The sequence below is a fragment of the Gopherus evgoodei genome, chromosome 1 (assembly GCF_007399415.2).
Source record: "Gopherus evgoodei ecotype Sinaloan lineage chromosome 1, rGopEvg1_v1.p, whole genome shotgun sequence".
NCBI lineage: Eukaryota > Metazoa > Chordata > Testudines > Testudinidae > Gopherus > Gopherus evgoodei.
In genome coordinates this window covers 309,810,544-309,827,782 of record NC_044322.1, presented here as the reverse complement: position 1 = coordinate 309,827,782, position 17,239 = coordinate 309,810,544, and the positions used below count along the sequence as shown (strand labels likewise).

Genomic DNA, 17,239 nt, shown 5'->3' with positions numbered 1-17,239 from the left:
TATTTTAGACTATATTTGGTCCCTTAAACAACAGGGCCTGGCGATATCGTCTTTGCGGGTCCACCTGGCAGCTATCTCCACCTTTCACCCGGGTGGGGATGGCCGCTCCGTTTTTTCTCACCCGACGGTGACTAGATTCCTGAAGGGGCTGGAACGTTTATACCCTAACGTCCGACTCCCTGCTCCAACCTGGGATCTTAACCTGGTGTTGTCTTGGCTCATGGGGCCCCCTTTGAGCCGTTAGCTACTTGCTCCCTACTCTATCTCTCTTGGAAGACTGCCTTTCTAGTAGCTATCACCTCAGCTAGACGGGTGTCGGAACTCCGGGCTCTCGTGGTAGACCCCCCGTATACAGTCTTCCACAAAGATAAGGTGCAGCTGAGGCCACACCCTGCCTTTCTCCCCAAGGTGGTCTTGGCCTTCCACATCAACCAAGAGATATTCCTCCCGGTTTTATTCCCGAAACCTCACTCTTCAGGCAGGGAGCGACAGCTCCACTCGCTTGATGTCCGTAGGGCTCTCGCATTCTATGTGGAGAGGACCAAACCATTCCGCAAATCCCCCCAGCTTTTCGTGGCAGTAGCGGACCGCATGAAGGGGCTTCCTATCTCCTCGCAGAGGTTATCCTAATGGGTAACGTCCTGTATCAGGACCTGCTATGACTTGGCCCATGTCCCTACGGGCCGTGTGACTGCGCATTCTACCAGGGCGCAGGCGTCGTCGCTGGCTTTCCTCGCCCATGTGCCCATCCAGGAAATCTGTCGGGCAGCGACCTGGTCATCGGTCCACACCTTTGCTTCCCACTACGCCCTGGTCCAGCAGTCAAGAGAGGATGCGGCCTTCGGATCTGCAGTGCTCCATGCCGCTACTTCTCGCTCCGACCCCTCCGCCTAGGTATGGCTTGGGATTCACCTACCTGGAATGGATGTGAGCAATCACTCAAAGAAGAAAAGACGGTTACTCACCTTTGTAACTGTTGTTCTTCGAGATGTGTTGCTCACATCCATTCCACACCCGCCCTCCTTCCCCACTGTCGGAGTAGCCGGCAAGAAGGAACTGAGGAGCGGGTGGGCCGGCAAGGGTATATATCGAGTGCCATGGCGGCGCCACTCCAGGGGGCGACCTGCCGGCCCACTGGTGTTGCTAGGGTAAAAAGTTTCTGACGAACATGCACGCGCGGCGCGCACACCTACCTGGAATGGATGTGAGCAACACATCTCGAAGAACAACAGTTACAAAGGTGAGTAACCGTTTTTTACTGTCAAGCAGGGAAATATTCTTAATGCAATTTCTAAATTTGGATACGATTTGGCCAAATTATATTCATGAATTAACTGAAGAAGGTCCAAACCAGTTGCGCATGAAACGTTTGGAAACAACACTAACGCTTGATGTTTAAAACTCTGAATCTCTAACGAAATTTCTGAAGCATTCAAATTGCTGTCATATTTGAGACTTAAATCCACTGCTGCTTTTTGAAGATCAGTAGTGTCCATTTTAGCAAGTGAATCACCCGAAAGAAAGTCGAAATCAGAAGATATCTCATTTAAAGTTTCATATCTCCAATTTAACTCAACTATTATGGTGTCAAATATGGTTTTTATTTGTACTTTGAAAGATTGTTCAACTGATAAATTAGAAGATACGTCTGCACACTCATTAAGTTGCTGCATTTTTACTTTTCGCTTTCTGGATTCAATAAATTCTGCTGGTATTTCTATATTTTCAGCCATTTTTTTTTACAATCTGTAAAAATATTGACCATATCGTTATCGCTTTCATGCCTCTCTTGTAGAATATTTCGTAATCCGTTGCTCATTTTACAAGCCTGAGAAACAGTGACGCCTTTTGCTTGTAGTGCTTTATTCACTTTGTCAATATGAGTTAGGATATTGCGCCATAAAGATAACGTGCAAAAAATTCATAATTTTTTTAAGAAGGCTATTAGCTGTTGATATGGCTTCTGGACATTTCAATGCAACAGCGACATTTTTTAGAGCCTTGCTCACTTCAGTAATCTGCAATTTTAAGGCTTCAATTGCATTAGCTCTTGATGACCACCTAGTATCAGCATGACCTTTAGTTATACTTTTAACATACCCATTAAAATATCCCAGTGACTGGTTGAATGAGAAAAAAAATGTGTATAACTTTTGTACAGTGGCAAAGAATGAAACCGTAGTAGAATTGGAAGCTGCACGTACTCCAACTAAATTTAGACAGTGGGCTGAACATGGTACAGCATTTGCTAATCTATTTTTTTGCTAAATGACAGCTTTAATGCCTTTGTACACACCTGACATATTTGCGCCATTATCATAGCCTTGGCCTCTCACATTTTGAAGATCAAGCCCATCATTTTCGAGCTTCTTTATTATTTCTTTGGCTAATCCACTTCCCATTTTTTCTTTGGTTTCAATGAAGTTTATGAAACTTTCTTCTATAGATACAATTCCATTATTGATTCTCACGTACCTCACAATCTGGGACATTTGCTCTTGATGAGATATGTCTGATGTGCAGTCCAGAAGGATAGAATAATATTTATCTTTTTTTATTTTGGATATAATTTCATTACGAGTTTGGTTTGCTTGTAAGCGAATAAATTCATTTTGTATAACTGGTGAAAAATAACTCACTGAACCTTTTTTGTGAGTTACGATGTTCTGTTTTAGTTGAACATCGTAATGAGTTATAAATTCCAATAGATTAAGAAATATTCCCAAATTAGGGTTTTCTATACTGCTACATGATCCTCTATGTGATAAATTGTTTTTGGTGCAAAACATCACGGCATCAAGAATTATTTTTAGAATTTTTCTCCATTTTTGTTTATCAATTTCAATAGCTTTTTGTAGTGCATCATCGACACATTCTCTGCTTAGTAATCTCTTTTGTAAGGATTTTCATTTACAGAAATTTTCACGATGATTAGTTGAATTTTCATGTTCCACAACACAGTTTAAATTTTTCCAATCATTATATCCTACTTTCTGATTTGCAATATTAGGTTTGGTAAAGCGCTGATCAAATAACATGCATGGAAAACAAAAAATGGACGTACTGGTTTACGAGTAAATAATCCAATTATACTCTATGGTTCCACTGTTAAAAAGCTTTTTAAAAAAACAGTCTCCTGAAAATTTTCTTGCATCTTCCAATGTTGATTCATGGAAATCTTCAGATTTTCCCTAGTCAGGTCCATATTCAATAAGGTGGCATCTTATTTTATCATTTATACAGGGCCAAGATGATGGATCGTTAAAATTGATTTCAATTATTTGCCTTGCAGAGGATTTATATTGCTGATCACGGCCGTTCACATTAGCTTTAGTCATGATATCGAAAGTATTGAGAGTCTCATCATTGTCAGGAATCGATACTGAAGGTGAAGTTGTAACCTCATGATCCAATTGCTGGTCGATAGCAACAATAATTTCTGAGGTTGTATAATTCTCATTGTTACTATTAGATAGCGATGCCAAACTTATGACATCAGAGACGTCAGCTATTGGTGTATTCCCATCATTTGATGCATTTTTCACTAGCCATTTCCCCATTGTCATTGACATTTTTTCATTTTCTACTGTAGCATGTTTTCGTCGTTTACGGTACTCTGCCCCAGTCGGATGTTTAGAATTCATACTATTGATAATGCAGGGACTGGAATAAAAATTAAAAATACATAAATAAATGTATTAACTTCATCTCAACATTAAACAAAATATTATAGAGATCACGGATTCCCAATCTGTGATCTCCATAAGAAATAAAGAATGATAAACAAAGGCACTCACCGTTTGGTGGGTCTTAAGCGGATCTGAGAAGTCCTAATATATAATTAGCATGTGCTCACTGTGAATACTAGAACTGGATAACAGACAAACGTATTGATGTCATCTTTTTCTGTGCCTCTCAGCTTTGCGCACCCGAGGCAGGTGCCTCACTCGCCTCGCCCTTGTTGTGGCACTGGGGGGGGCAACATTTTCATTTTGGAATTGACTAGTTTGTTGAGCAAACTCTCATTTTATGCCTGGTGCTTTGTAAAACAGGAGCTGCAGAAATAATTGTGTTTTGAAGTCTGGTTCTCCTTCTGCATTAATAGAGGATGGTTGGGCTTGTGGTTAAAACACTGAATTGAGTCTCAGGTGACACAGATTCAATTCATGGCACCACCAGACTGCCTCTGTAACCTTGAGGAAAGTATGTAAGGCCATATCCTCAGTTTGATAAAGAGGTATATGTCCACTGAGCTTCAGTTTACAGCAGCTGAGGATTTAGCTCTTAATCTACATGTCACAGTTCCCCATCTGGTAAAGGTGAATAATACTTTTTTTCTCCCACTCTTTTTGTGTCTTGTCTATTTAGCCTGTAAGCTCTTCAACAAGGGACTATCTCTTACTAGGTACAGCATCTAGTATAATAGGGTCCCAATCTTATTACAGGCCTCTATGTAATACTGTAATATAAAAGTATATATAAGTAAGGCCCCATTTAATGTGTGGTATTGAGGAAATTGCAGATCCTGCAACATTAGGCTTCCACCACAGTTTTGATTTTAATTAGCTTCCTTTGTACAGTCCATTATTTTGCATACATTTTGAGGTTTGCAACACACATGTTTTTCCCCATTAGTACAGAAGAACTCCATTTATCTGAGCTGATAGTGTCTGGGGCTTGTGCTGTCAGCCCCATGCATTAATGACTGTAATATAGTTGCAGCAAAATGGTTTAAAAAAATTAGGAGGCACAACATAATATTTGAATGTGTATATTGTTCCAGCAAATTTTTCTTCCCTGGCTTTCCCAAATTATCGCAATTAATAGAGGTCCATTATTACTTTTCTGCAATTTTCCATGTCTTGTCCACAACTCAGCTGCAAATATTTGACAATCATTCCACAATTCAAGTAAATAATAAATAATAATAATAATAAAATAATAACAGTAATAACAACAACAACAATGAAATAATAATCGCAGTTGACTTACCATTGGCCACAGTCTTACCCTTTTACCTTGTATCTGTTGTGCTGATGTCATTATTACAGGCCTAGTGTTTGCATCACGTTATTGAGCGGCTCTGCAAAAGTGGACATAGCATGGTTCATGCACTGCTCAAACCACCATTATTGCTAAAATTCACAGAAAAACAAAATTCCAGGAACAAGAAAAGGCCTAAATTCTTTGCAATTTTTTTTCTGTTTTTTTCACAGCTCTAATTGCAGCTCTAATACAAAGCAAAGCCCTTGTAGTGATTATCCATCTGCTATAGTCACTGTCTGATAGACTTCATTGTTATGTGATGTATGTATGATGATTGCTTTGTTGTTTTGTTTTTATTGCTGTGGCACATGTTAACATGACAGTAGTTAAGAGGCTATGAGCATTTTGACTATCTGTAGCAACATTCAGAAATATATCTTTTGACCAAGAAAATCTAGTCCAGACAGAAACTTGCTACACAATTTCTCATCTTAGTGTCATGAGTTTTTAATTGATTCAACTATTTTTAAGTTGTAGAATCTTGAAGTAGCTAAGAACAACTTTGTGGATGAAAAACAGAAGGAAGGTTCTAATTTGCTTTTGTCAGATGAAGTCAGACCCTTAATATTACCTTAGGGTTATTCTGTTTCTATTCATATTTGTAATAAAGCTATATAGAGTGCTGGGTTTTACAGGACTCACTGGCTGAAGGGATAATATTTGGGCATGCAGATACACTTAGCAATAATATTTTACACAGTAAATAAGAGGGTCTGAAACAACTTGTTCCCTATTAGGCTGATTGTGTAGACTAGTAACAGCAGGATAACATATGCACTATGTTCTCAGTCTGAATGCATAATTTCTGCAAAGCTTATTAAATGGCAGTTTATATTTCCTTAGAAAGTTTGATGTAGTACATTAACTGAAAGACTTGCTTACTTTTATTGCCTTTGCGTTCCTGTAATTTACAATAAAGCTGCTGCATTCTTTTGCATAACAAAAGGGATGTGCATAGTTAATCACTGAATGTCCTGGCATAATGAGTGTATTAGGTATTTTAGCATCTGTTATAGTTAGACTTTACTGTGGCCATTAATAGATAATTCTCGCACTGTACAGAGATAGGGAAATTATTTTTTCCCAGTGTTACAAAGCAATTTGAAGTGATAGTTGTAGTATTTTCTTGCTTCAAACTAGTATTTAATTACTCAACTATGTTGCATTTGGAGTCAGGTCTCTGTGGGCAAGAACAATATAGCTGAAGTTTTCATTGAGCAAGATCTCCAGTCTCCCATAGGTCAGAAACTAAAAAGATTTTAAAGTTTCTGTATTTCCTAGTATCTAACTGTGTTTGCCAGGCTGTCTTGTAATACTTATTACAGAAAATGGATTCCCCAGCATAACACTTAACAGATCCGACAGCTAGACGGGGGATGAGCACTGCATGACACAGTGTGAATCTGTTTTTCCCACTGGAGCAGTGAAGTAGCTAAGACAACATGCTTATAACAAGTACACAATTTTCCAAACAGCCTCTGTTGCTGACTGCAGTCAGTTTGGAACCTTCTTATGTCTCATCCCGGTCTCAAATAATTAACCCATTCTCCACCTTCTCTCAGCTAAATAGATTACCCTGTCAGTACAATTACAACATTGTTTTTAGTGTCCCTAGAGCTCTGAAGGAGTCCAACATTGAGTGATGTGCTATGGAGCAAGAGCACACTGTCACTGTCTTTGAAATAATATGAAGAGTGCTAAGTAAATTCAGACTACAGTTTATATTGAGGAAGTGGCATATCTCAAAGCCCTCTCCAAAACGCTGATTCTACTGGTGTAGCTTCTATGCAGTATCTCATTGGCATTTCCTCAGCAGCCACTGAAAGTACTGTATAAGTCTTCTTGTAGTCCATTAGATAGAAGCAGTGAATTTATTTTTATCCTGTAAGTGCCTATTTAGTCCGTGAGAATTCCATCCTTGGCAGAGCTGGTGAACTCTTGGATTTGAAAGCAATTCTATGACACCTGCTACAAGAGGATCTCCAATAGCTGGCAGCAGCAGCAGCAGAACTGGTTTCAGCTGATCAAGAGAGATATGGATTTCTAGGATAAGATTTTCAAAAGGGCTCAATGCTGACCTTACTCTGTTCCCATTGGAGCCAGTGTAGGGAATCCTTAGCTGGTGAAAGTAGCATAGCTGGCTCACTCCACCAGCAGAGAGAGCATGACAGAGGCAGGATGCAGAGTGGCTGGTACATTCTATGATCCAGCAGTTTCTCAGTACAACAGCCTCAAAAGGCCATTACATACCAGTGCAACTTAGGTAAGCTAGGAGACCAGCTCTAAGTAATGCCAGGGCTGAAGCAGTATGAGTGTATGTTCAACCACATATATGCAAATTCTTAACGAGTTCTTTTATTACACTATTTCCTACATCAGGTGTGGTCTGAGGAATTAAATGTGTGTCCAAATGATTTATTCTAGTGACTATAGATGTAAATGAAAAAACAATGGAAATTTCTTCTTACATCTGTCTTGTTATAGATTTAAGAATATAATCTTATAATCCTTCTTGGATGGTTCTTTTTTAGATTCTCTCCGGTATTCTCTCCTGCTTGGCTACAATATGCAGTACACATCAAGGTTAGAAATTACATTTACTTCCATTTTCAGAACTAGGCACTCAAAGCAAACAATCCTGAACAGCAGCAAATGCAATTCACAGAATGCACCTTACTTTAGAATAGGTTGCAAAACAAAAGATAGCAGCAGCAACAACAACAGCAATCTTCTCACACAGCCAATATTAAGGGAAGTAAAAGGGAAGATTGTTTGTCATGTCTGAAATCATAGGAACATTTTTATTCCCGCTTGGCTTTGGTTCTAATATATATACATGTTACTCTAAGGTGCCAAACTCAGCATCCAATGGAATTCTGGAATCAGCCCATTCTCTTCTCTATCAGTTAGTTGTTGTTTATGTCTAGCTAGCTACTTCCAAGGCAAGATCAGCAGAATGTTCTCTTGGCTCCAAGAAATTACTTTGTCCTGACCTTAAATTGTGAACAAACAACTATGTCTTCTGTGTGAATGTTAAATACTCCTGGGGATGTTTCAGGCATCTGGTCCAAACAATTACTGAACTAATCTAAATTATACAAACTCCTACTATTCATCAAGGTCAGTTTGCAAAGATTTGCATAGCTAGACAAAGAGTTCCAAATACAGAGGATAAGCTAATGAAAAGCATTGCACAAACAAGACTAACCTCAGAAATGAACACTTGATCATTTAAGCAAACTTAACATAGGGTTTTTTGTGTGTAATTATTTTAACAGAACAGTATTGGGGTTTCAAACTCAAGCGCTCAGAAGTTATGAAAAGACAGAAATGAGGTTACCTATGCAACCATAATAAAGCCCCCTTGTGCATATACATTATGATTAAGGCCCTACTTAATTCACTATATTGTGGATCCCACAATATTAGGCATCCACTGCAATTTTGACAGCAAAAGCCATGCTGTGCGCAGTGCGAACTATGGGAGCCCTGGGCAGCCGGCAGCGGAAATCACCAAGAAGTAATAAGGACCTTATTACTGCAAGTAAAAAGGTCCATTATTACTTTTCCACAATTTTACATGGCTTGTCCACAACTCAGCCTCAATTTTTGGACAATCATCCTGTGATTCAAATAGGGTCTTAATTACGATACAATCTTTAATTACAGGATCACATATTTTTTCAGTGCACCAGATGGACAGTGCTTGATTAATGAGCAGCTAGTCAAGATTTTGTAGTATTCTCACTGTTCAGCGTGCAGCCTCATGCCTTATTTACTGCACACCATTCAAATCCTGCTCTGAATACAGAATTATTAATTTCCTCATGGGATTTTCTATAGTCCTCATCACTGTAGTATTTAAGAGCATCATAAACATTCCTGAATTTATCTTCACAGAACCCCTGTGATGGGAGGGGCTATCATTACCCCCATTTTACATAGAAGGAGCTGAGGCACAGAGAAATTAAGGTCAAAAGTATCCACTAATTTTGGATGCCCCATTTGAGACACATAGAACATGATTTTTTCTGAGGACACAGTACTTTATATTGTTATCTTTTTTTAACCCAATTTTAGCCAGTTTTCAGGGCCAAGTGGGCTGCTTTTGTTAGGGGGAGAAACTGGTGATGGAGTCAGGTATTTTTTGATGCAACCCTGTTTGTTTACAAAGAATGTTAAGTCTTGTTTCCCTGAACACAACAGAAATCAAACACTAGGAGACCGTTTCCTTGCTCACAGTTCCAAACCTCTTTCAGCCACCACTTCAAGGGTTATGCTGGTATTTCTCTAGATGTGTCTGGGCTTCTTTGCTCCTGTTCTGCATCCTTCTGTGTGTTTTTGCTGGTTCTCTCTCATGCACAAACACACAGAGCTCCACAATCAAAGCCCTAACCTCTGTGTTTGCTATATCAGTCTCCAGGGAAATCTCTTGGGCCACATAATTTAGCTTCTATTCAGGCCTTGCTATGTGCAGCTTGTGTTTTGGATGGTAGCTCCTATTGCTTCAGCTAGCTGGTCCCATAAAGGAACTTGATGTTTCTTACATTTATCCTAAATGAAGGGTGGTGGTTATGCCCACCAGCTTCAGTGAGTTTCACTGAACCTCCCTATTACCCTAGCATGACAATGCATTCAAGCACAATTACCTTTGACTTCTGAGAGTGTTCAGCACTTCTACAAATCAGTCCCCGGGATCTAAACTTAGGCACCCACAAAATGAGGAACACAGAGCTATTAACCACCTGTGAATATTTTGGTTTAAGTGACTTGCCCAGCATTGCATAGGAACTCTGTGGTAGAGGCCAGGATAGAATCCAGTTCTCCAAGGTTGCATTCAACTGTTTAACCATGAGAACCTCCTTTCTTTTCCTGCAATTCCCTGACTCATTCACCACATACCTTCCAATTTCTGTAGGAAGCATTGGTCGTATAGATAGCAGTCTCCTTTACTTGATTCACCCCCAGAGTTGGTCCACCAAGTGCTCTGAATGAGGAAGGTGTCCTATGGAAAAAATAGTGTTTGACTATGTAACTAAAAACTGTATCATAATGCATACGCACAAGGGGGCCAAATGAAGGTGTCACAGGCAACATTAAGGCTGGCATTTCCTGTATTTTCAGTGCTTGACTTTTAACCTTAATTATATTCTTCTAACGTAGCTTTTTGTATGTAATTACACTGGCTTTTTAAAATGCAAACTGAAAATACAGAAATTTAATCACATGGTATTATATTGACACCCACATGGGTCATGCGCTGGGTTGAAACCTATAAATCCTTGTACAGACCTCTGATGCTTGAGCTAATGGAGTAACTGAAAGCCGTAGTTTGTTGTCCTCCTCTGGGTGGATGAGCACTAGAGGGGAATGAGACACATTCAGATATTTCCTGACAGCAGAGGAATGCTGAGACTCAGGAATCTTGGGTTCCATTCCAAGTTTTGGAGAGGTGTGTGCTCTAGTGGGCGCAGACTCATCTACCCTTTTCCCCTAAGCTTGAGCTTTATGCCCCAATCTCTCCCTGTCCCAATCCTGTCTCTTCCTCATGCCTCCCTCTTTCACATCCCATTCTCCTTGCCTGCCCAGTCCCAGTCTGCACTCCCTCAGACTTCTCATCTCAGTCCCATTCTTTTTGCCTAGTCAGGCCTAGTCACCCCTTCTGAGGTTGCTGTCCAGTCTGTTCCGCACACCCAGTGTTCTAGCTCAACCAGTTGCAATTCCCCACTCCTGGCTCTGTCTGATCTCTCTCTCCCCTTCTACTGGTTCCTAGTCTTCTCATCCAATCTCAGTCGCTTCTTCCCTGTCCATTCCGGCTCTGGCTCCTTGTCTTTGCTCAGCCTGTTCCAGTTCTCTCCCCAAATGCCAGCTCCTTGTCAGATATCGCTCTCCTTCCCTCCATCCCCCCATATCCGCCCCATTGGTTCATAATTCCAGTCTCCTTTTCCATCAAGTTTCAGTCTCTCTGCCTGCCTGTCCCTGCCTACCTTCCCCCACCTCCAGTTCCCAGTCACACTTCCTTTCCTCCCTCCAGGCTCAATCTCACCAGTCTTCTTGTCCCATTCTCCTCCTTTCCCTGCTCCAGCTTCTGTCTGCTTTTCATTTGAATCAAATGGCTTCCTCCTCCATGCTGCCTGGGTACCAGTAAGGGATTTGGGGGTAGGGGTGGGGGGTGTTGTCATTACGAGCACAGGAGAGACAGACTCCTTGCTCTTACTCCTGGTGCCTGGTCCCAACCCCACCATGAGCAGCAATTACAGGAAAATTCCTTCTATACCCCTGTAGTCCTTGGCTGGAGCTTTTTCAGTCATTCTGTAGGGATGGGGCATGCACTGTCTTATCCACATTAGAAGCTGTGAGAGGCTCAAGCATGCTCAGTGAGGAAAGCATCTTTGAAGATTTGTAGCTGACTAACTCTATCAAGTCTCTAGCGAGCACGTGTGAAGTGCAATTTTTCAAAGGCTTATAACTTGGCTGCATTTGGGTGGATTTTCGCAGGGCTGGAAAAAGGCACATTCCTGACACAAAGGCCACCCCCTTGCCAAATTTCAAATCCCTGCTCCAAAGCAAGGAGGGCAATAAAACTTCTCATTTTTTTTACATGGACAAAACAATGTATTTATTCCTATACTCATTCTCAGAAATGGCTGAATTGTTTAGGCTAAAATTTTCCAACAACATTCAGCCTGAGGCAGACAGCTGACATGGAAAATTTCAGTCCAAATGGTTAAAGTCTGGCAAAGTTATAAAGTACTGAAAGCAGGGTCTTATAAAGGATGTGTCAGGCAACCTTAATAATAGGCAGCAGTACCAGCCCTACTTACTTAACTATAATGAAACTCTGTGTACTAGAAGATCTATCTATTTTATGTGGCACCTGTCACAATGGTATCTCAGTATCTTTCTGACGTAGGTTACATAAATTACTCCCCTCTTGCCACTCTACAGTTATTAAACTATAATGTCAAAATTCTATTTTTGGTATCATGTAAATAGTCTGTTGCATCTCCCTTTTATTGTACTTGAATCCATATTACCCAGGAGGCAAGAAAGGAGGAAATCTCTGTGGTTCTCCTTACAGAATTTTCCTGGCATTTCCAAATCTGGTTGGGAGCCATTAGGGTGGGGAGACTGTGCATTTTGAAAGCTATATGCCCTCATCACTTGCTGAATTTAGGGGATCTTCAGGGATGAGGCTCCTCTCACTGTGAGCTATTCTGGGACAACCTCTGGCTTCATTTTCCACTCCCACTCCCTGATAGAATGGCTTCTAATAGAGCCATGCTGACAATGGTGAGTATGTTCAATTCTTTTGAAGTGTTTAACACTGGACATGCTCAGAGGCTTAACCCAAGAACTAGGATAGTCATATCCATACAAATGTTCCATAATTTCATTTGCATAGTCATTCCTGTAGCAATAGCTTTATGCTTTTCTTTACACTCTCCTTTTTTAGTTTCCTTAATTCCTCTAAGACCCACCTTTAACGCAGGAATTACAGAGCATATCCATACTAGGACAGATTGAAATTTTTCACGTGACATTTTTTGTTGTTGTTATTGGGGTTTTTTGGGGTCAAAAATAACCTTTTTAAAATACAATTTTACTTTGTGAAAAGTTACCAATTTTGTTGGAATTTGTTGGTGGTGTATGGGGAAAAAATTCATGACTTTTTCCATTTTTTTTCCCCGATTTATTAATCAGAAGCATAATTGAAAACATCATCAACATGGTTATTGGATTTTTTGTTTGTTTACCAAAAATCTGGCCTTAATTAAATGAAGAAAATTGATAATTATGTCAATGGCGTTTTCAATTTTCTTTAAATTGGAGGAGATGGAGTTGCAAACACATTTTGAAATAAAATGGGTCAGTTGTAATTAACATTGAACTTAAATGTAAGTTTACGTTTTTCAGCTTTTTCTGGTCAGTAAATTTGCACAAAGTGTCCCAAAGCAAATATATGCATATATTGTGTTTATTCTGTATGGGAGTCTTCGTGGGGGATTAGATGGTGGCACACTAGCATCTGTCAAATCTAATTATTTACTGGATAAATTTCTAGTATTCTCAATAAGATTGTTATTGCTAGCACAGGAAAGTACTGAGAATCTGATTCTGAATTTGGGAGATAGAACAATGTATTCAGATTGTAAAATCATTAGGGAAGAAGCAATTGGTTAAATATTATGTAAAATTAAATTTCAGATTAGAATGTGGTCCTTTTAGTATATCAAGTCCCAATAAAGTAAAAAAAAAAGGTGCAATTAATTGCTTGTGAAAAATTGCACCCATGCAAAACTAGCACTCCTATCTGGCTACCTATTTTTACTATCCAGGTAATTCAACTCAGAAGGAGGATCCAAATTGTCCAAAAATTTAGCTGGAGTGAGAATTCATGATAAACAGTGAAGCCTTTTGACATGGGTGCAAGACAGTGTAGCTTCGAATTGTATAAGTTGCCAGAACAGGAAATACTCCTGCAGGCCTCCTAAATAGTTAGCTAAAAAATGTTTAAAAAAGAGACCTGAGTGAGATTATCTTTGTGATTTGATTCACCATGTGAATCAAGGAGGTTAAGCACACAAGGTGAATCTTATTGGCAGCAGATACTAACTGCAAGAAAACTAATTTGGGAAGTTAGAGAGGAGATGCAGAGGAAAAATTGGCAGAAAAAAACATGAACATTTTAAGAGGAGACAGTAAGATTCTGCCTGCTGCATAGAACTTTGTTCTGTGTGTCTCTCTTTCTGACCATTTGAAGTCCATATAAATAAGCTATTTTAAGTTATATTTCTAATTAAATTGTGTTTACATTGGCCCAGATTGCCAAATGGGAAAGGAAAATTCGGTGAATTTCTTCTAAATTTGTACCCTGGAAGAAGCCAGAGGGTCAGCCACCAAGCTCCAGAGATCCACACTGTGTGCTTGGCTTCTTGCACCTCTCCCTCAGTTCACTGTAGAGCCATAGTGAAAAGACTTCTGCTGTGGGAAACAGCCCCAATTTAAAGGGACGTGCATTGCACTGAAGGGGTGCCACTCAACAGCTAATACAGCTTCAGGATGCATAAACTTCTGAGTGGCTTCCCTTTGGGGACGATGGGCATCTGCTGTGGCTATGCTCTAGTGTGGAAAGTGTGCTTGAGATAACTGACACCTCTTATTCCCCGCCAAGCCCACACTCCGAGGGTGTGTCTACACTCCAGCTGGGAGGTATGATTTACATAGATGTGTCAGTGCTTCCCAAGCTAAAAGTAGTAGTAGGGCCATGGCAGCATGGGCAGTGGCTCAGGCTAGTCACCCAAATACATACCCAGAGGGATGGGTGAGATAGTATTTGAGTGGCTAGTCTGTGTAGCCACAGCTACACTGCTCTTTTTAGCATGCTAGTGTGGGTACATCTGCCAGAGCTGGAAATTACACCCTTGGCTGCAGCATAGACATACCCGGAATGTTCCCTTACTGGGCCTGATCCAAGCCCATTGAAGTCAATGGAATAATTCCCGTATGCAAATCACAAAGGGATGATCAGACCCATTATCTATTAATTATTATTAAATTCTGTTTTGTTTCCTTCCTGTTTTGAGTCATTTAAGGGATACTCAAAACAAACTGAAAGGGCAATACTAAAAATGGAAAAGAAAGAAGGAAAGATCCCGAACCAGGATCCAGAACTTGAATGCAAGTAACAAACTAATATATTAGTTCCCTTCACACAATGCAGACAAATTATATTTGTAATAGCTCAGAGTTTGAACTTTAATTTGCAGAAACTTGTGCAATAATTTTCAGACCAAGTCACAGCAATTGGCCAATGTCTGTCACATTAGTCATGCTGACACAGACCCCTGGCCTTGTATGTTTTAATTCCTAAATAACACATTGCTCTAGTAATAACCTGTAGAAGTGGCTCTAAATTGCTTTACCTATTATACTTATGGACTCCTATTACACGGTATTAATTCTTTAAAACTGCAGTTCTGTTTGTTACAATTTGTGTGGTTCTTATTCCTTTGATGCATTCTATGCTTCACAGCTAAGGTACAGGTATTCAGCTATGAAAACTGGATTAGCCTCTACAAAAAATGAATTGTGTCTGCAGGAATGTGAAAGCAATTTTTCACTTATTCATTTTAAAACATTGCAGTAAGTGTATTGATCCCCACAGTTCTGAGTGGATTTACATACTTAGCAATAGCGGTGTTTCAGACAACAGCCGTCGAGCCCTAGAAGGCAGAGTAGATCTGCTTACATGCTATGTTTTGTGTTGCACCTTTGATGCTTTAGAAGCTTCATTTAAGCAAGTATTTTTGAGTGTTTCTTTATTACACCAAGTTAAGATTGCCCTGTATCCTTCAATGTATAATTACAGTATATATTTGAATGAGCATGGCAATTTCAGGAACAGACATTTGTTCTGTGATAGGAGGGTTATAATTGATGCCTTTTTTATCACTGAATGTGAAAAGATAAACGTGGTGCTATATATTGTAAGTCAAAATAAATTATGTAAAATGCATAATTCACATAATGATTGTCCCTTTATAAATGTTCATGTTCAGTAACCACATCATTTGGGATAATGCCTCCTCTAGGAATGCCATGAAAGAAAGGCTCATTCATTATCTTGACTTGGTGAATTGCTCTAAAGTGATTCCTCTGATGAGAAAATTGATTTAGCATTTCTTTAAACAATTGAAAATAAACCTTGATTCTTATCTCTTCCCTGCCCAGAAAGACCAAAGTCAGATATCTACTTCAGATGGCTTGGCCTGGTTAAGACAAGACTCCTCATCAAACACTGTTTCCCGAGCACCACCACCACCAGACAGACACACAGTATATCTTTAAACCATTACCTGTTCTATTAATTGCTCTGGGCCAGATACTCAGCTGGTGTAATGTGGCTCCATTGACTCAAATTGAGCTCTGGTAGTTAAGGATCTGGCCCTTAGAGCAATGCACTGAATGGCACATTGTACATTTTGGGGCATCTCAACCCAGAAATACAGAATTAAAAATGAGTAGAATCAAATCCAGTCATTCCTCTTGCTGAAACCGAGGAGAAGGCTGTGGAGCCTCCCACCTAAGGAAGAAATGCTGCTGGTGGGAAAGATGTACACAAATGCTCTCACTAGTATGGAGGGGGTGCCAACTTTTCCTTCTTTTCTGAGAAGAGGTCATATGGGAAGATGAAGTACAGAACCACTCCTCTAAGAGGACAGCGAGGGTAAGAGAACCTGCCCTGTGTCAAAAGGAATAAGGCTATCAGCAAACGTTGCAGAGCCTACCCCCTAAATAAATTCTCTGCATAGGATAGCTGGCAAGCTGCCTTCCTGAAGTGCTATTGCAGTCAGATGGGAAAGGGATTCCTTCCCAGATCAAAGGTAAGGGCTGAGAAGGAAGGTTGCAGGAGGGCATCCCTGTTAGCCTGGATAAGCTACAGCCAAGCATTAGAAATGTGAATCTTTATCTAGACTGAATTTCTGAACTTTTTGAGGTTTGCCCATCATGCCTTGTATGCCATTTCCTAAAATTATAATTCAGCTTTTGCTTTTGAAAAGAGATGGTTGCTATATGTAGATTTACATATGACTGGAAGAATTCTTTAATTCATTCCAGGCTCACCACCAAACTCTGACTCTGTCTTTGAGATTCAAACAGAAGCATTAAATACATGCACTCTCTTTTCCCAAGGATTTTGATGAGAACGGTTATGAAATTCAAACCAAATTGTTTTGTTTGTCAAAGCCAGGGTGAGTCAGTGCAATTAGAATTTGGTTCACTGTGTTTTTGACAATTCTTCCCAAGTGATTTTAAACACTGAAAGCCTTTTAGGATGAAGTTCATGTTTTCTGCATGGAGCTGGCAGTGGTAGATATATTGCTCTGGAATAAAAAGCTGAAATTGCATTTCTCTGCTCTCACACACGGTAAGGGAGCTTTTGCACTGGGGTCAGAGAGAGGGCTGGAGAGGAGATTTATCTTCCCTGAGTTTTTATTCACATTTGAGGCCATATTTTTAGTTTTATGATTTTGTTCATACTTTAAGGTATGTAATTTATGGATGCATTGCATACAGACTGTGCTTGAAGCATTTCCCCAAAGAGAAGGGAGAGTGATCTGTTTGTTTTTATTTTGTAAATAATTTCCACAACTATTAAGTCATGTACGCTCTTAGTAATAGGAGGTTA

The 17,239-nt window shown here is 39.9% G+C and overlaps 1 protein-coding gene across 6 annotated transcripts in view; it reads left to right on the top strand.

Annotated features, from left to right (window-relative positions):
* Window positions 1-17,239, top strand: part of TMEM117 (transmembrane protein 117) — a 464,204-nt gene that overhangs the window by 405,382 nt on the left and 41,583 nt on the right. Inside the window, exon 7 of one of the 6 annotated variants that reach the window (XM_030548917.1) lies at window positions 7,578-7,629. The exons of the other annotated variants lie outside the window; for them this stretch is intronic. Coding sequence (XP_030404777.1) covers window positions 7,578-7,629 — 52 coding nt within the window. The remainder of the gene's footprint in view (window positions 1-7,577; window positions 7,630-17,239) is intronic. 6 annotated transcript variants of the gene reach the window in all.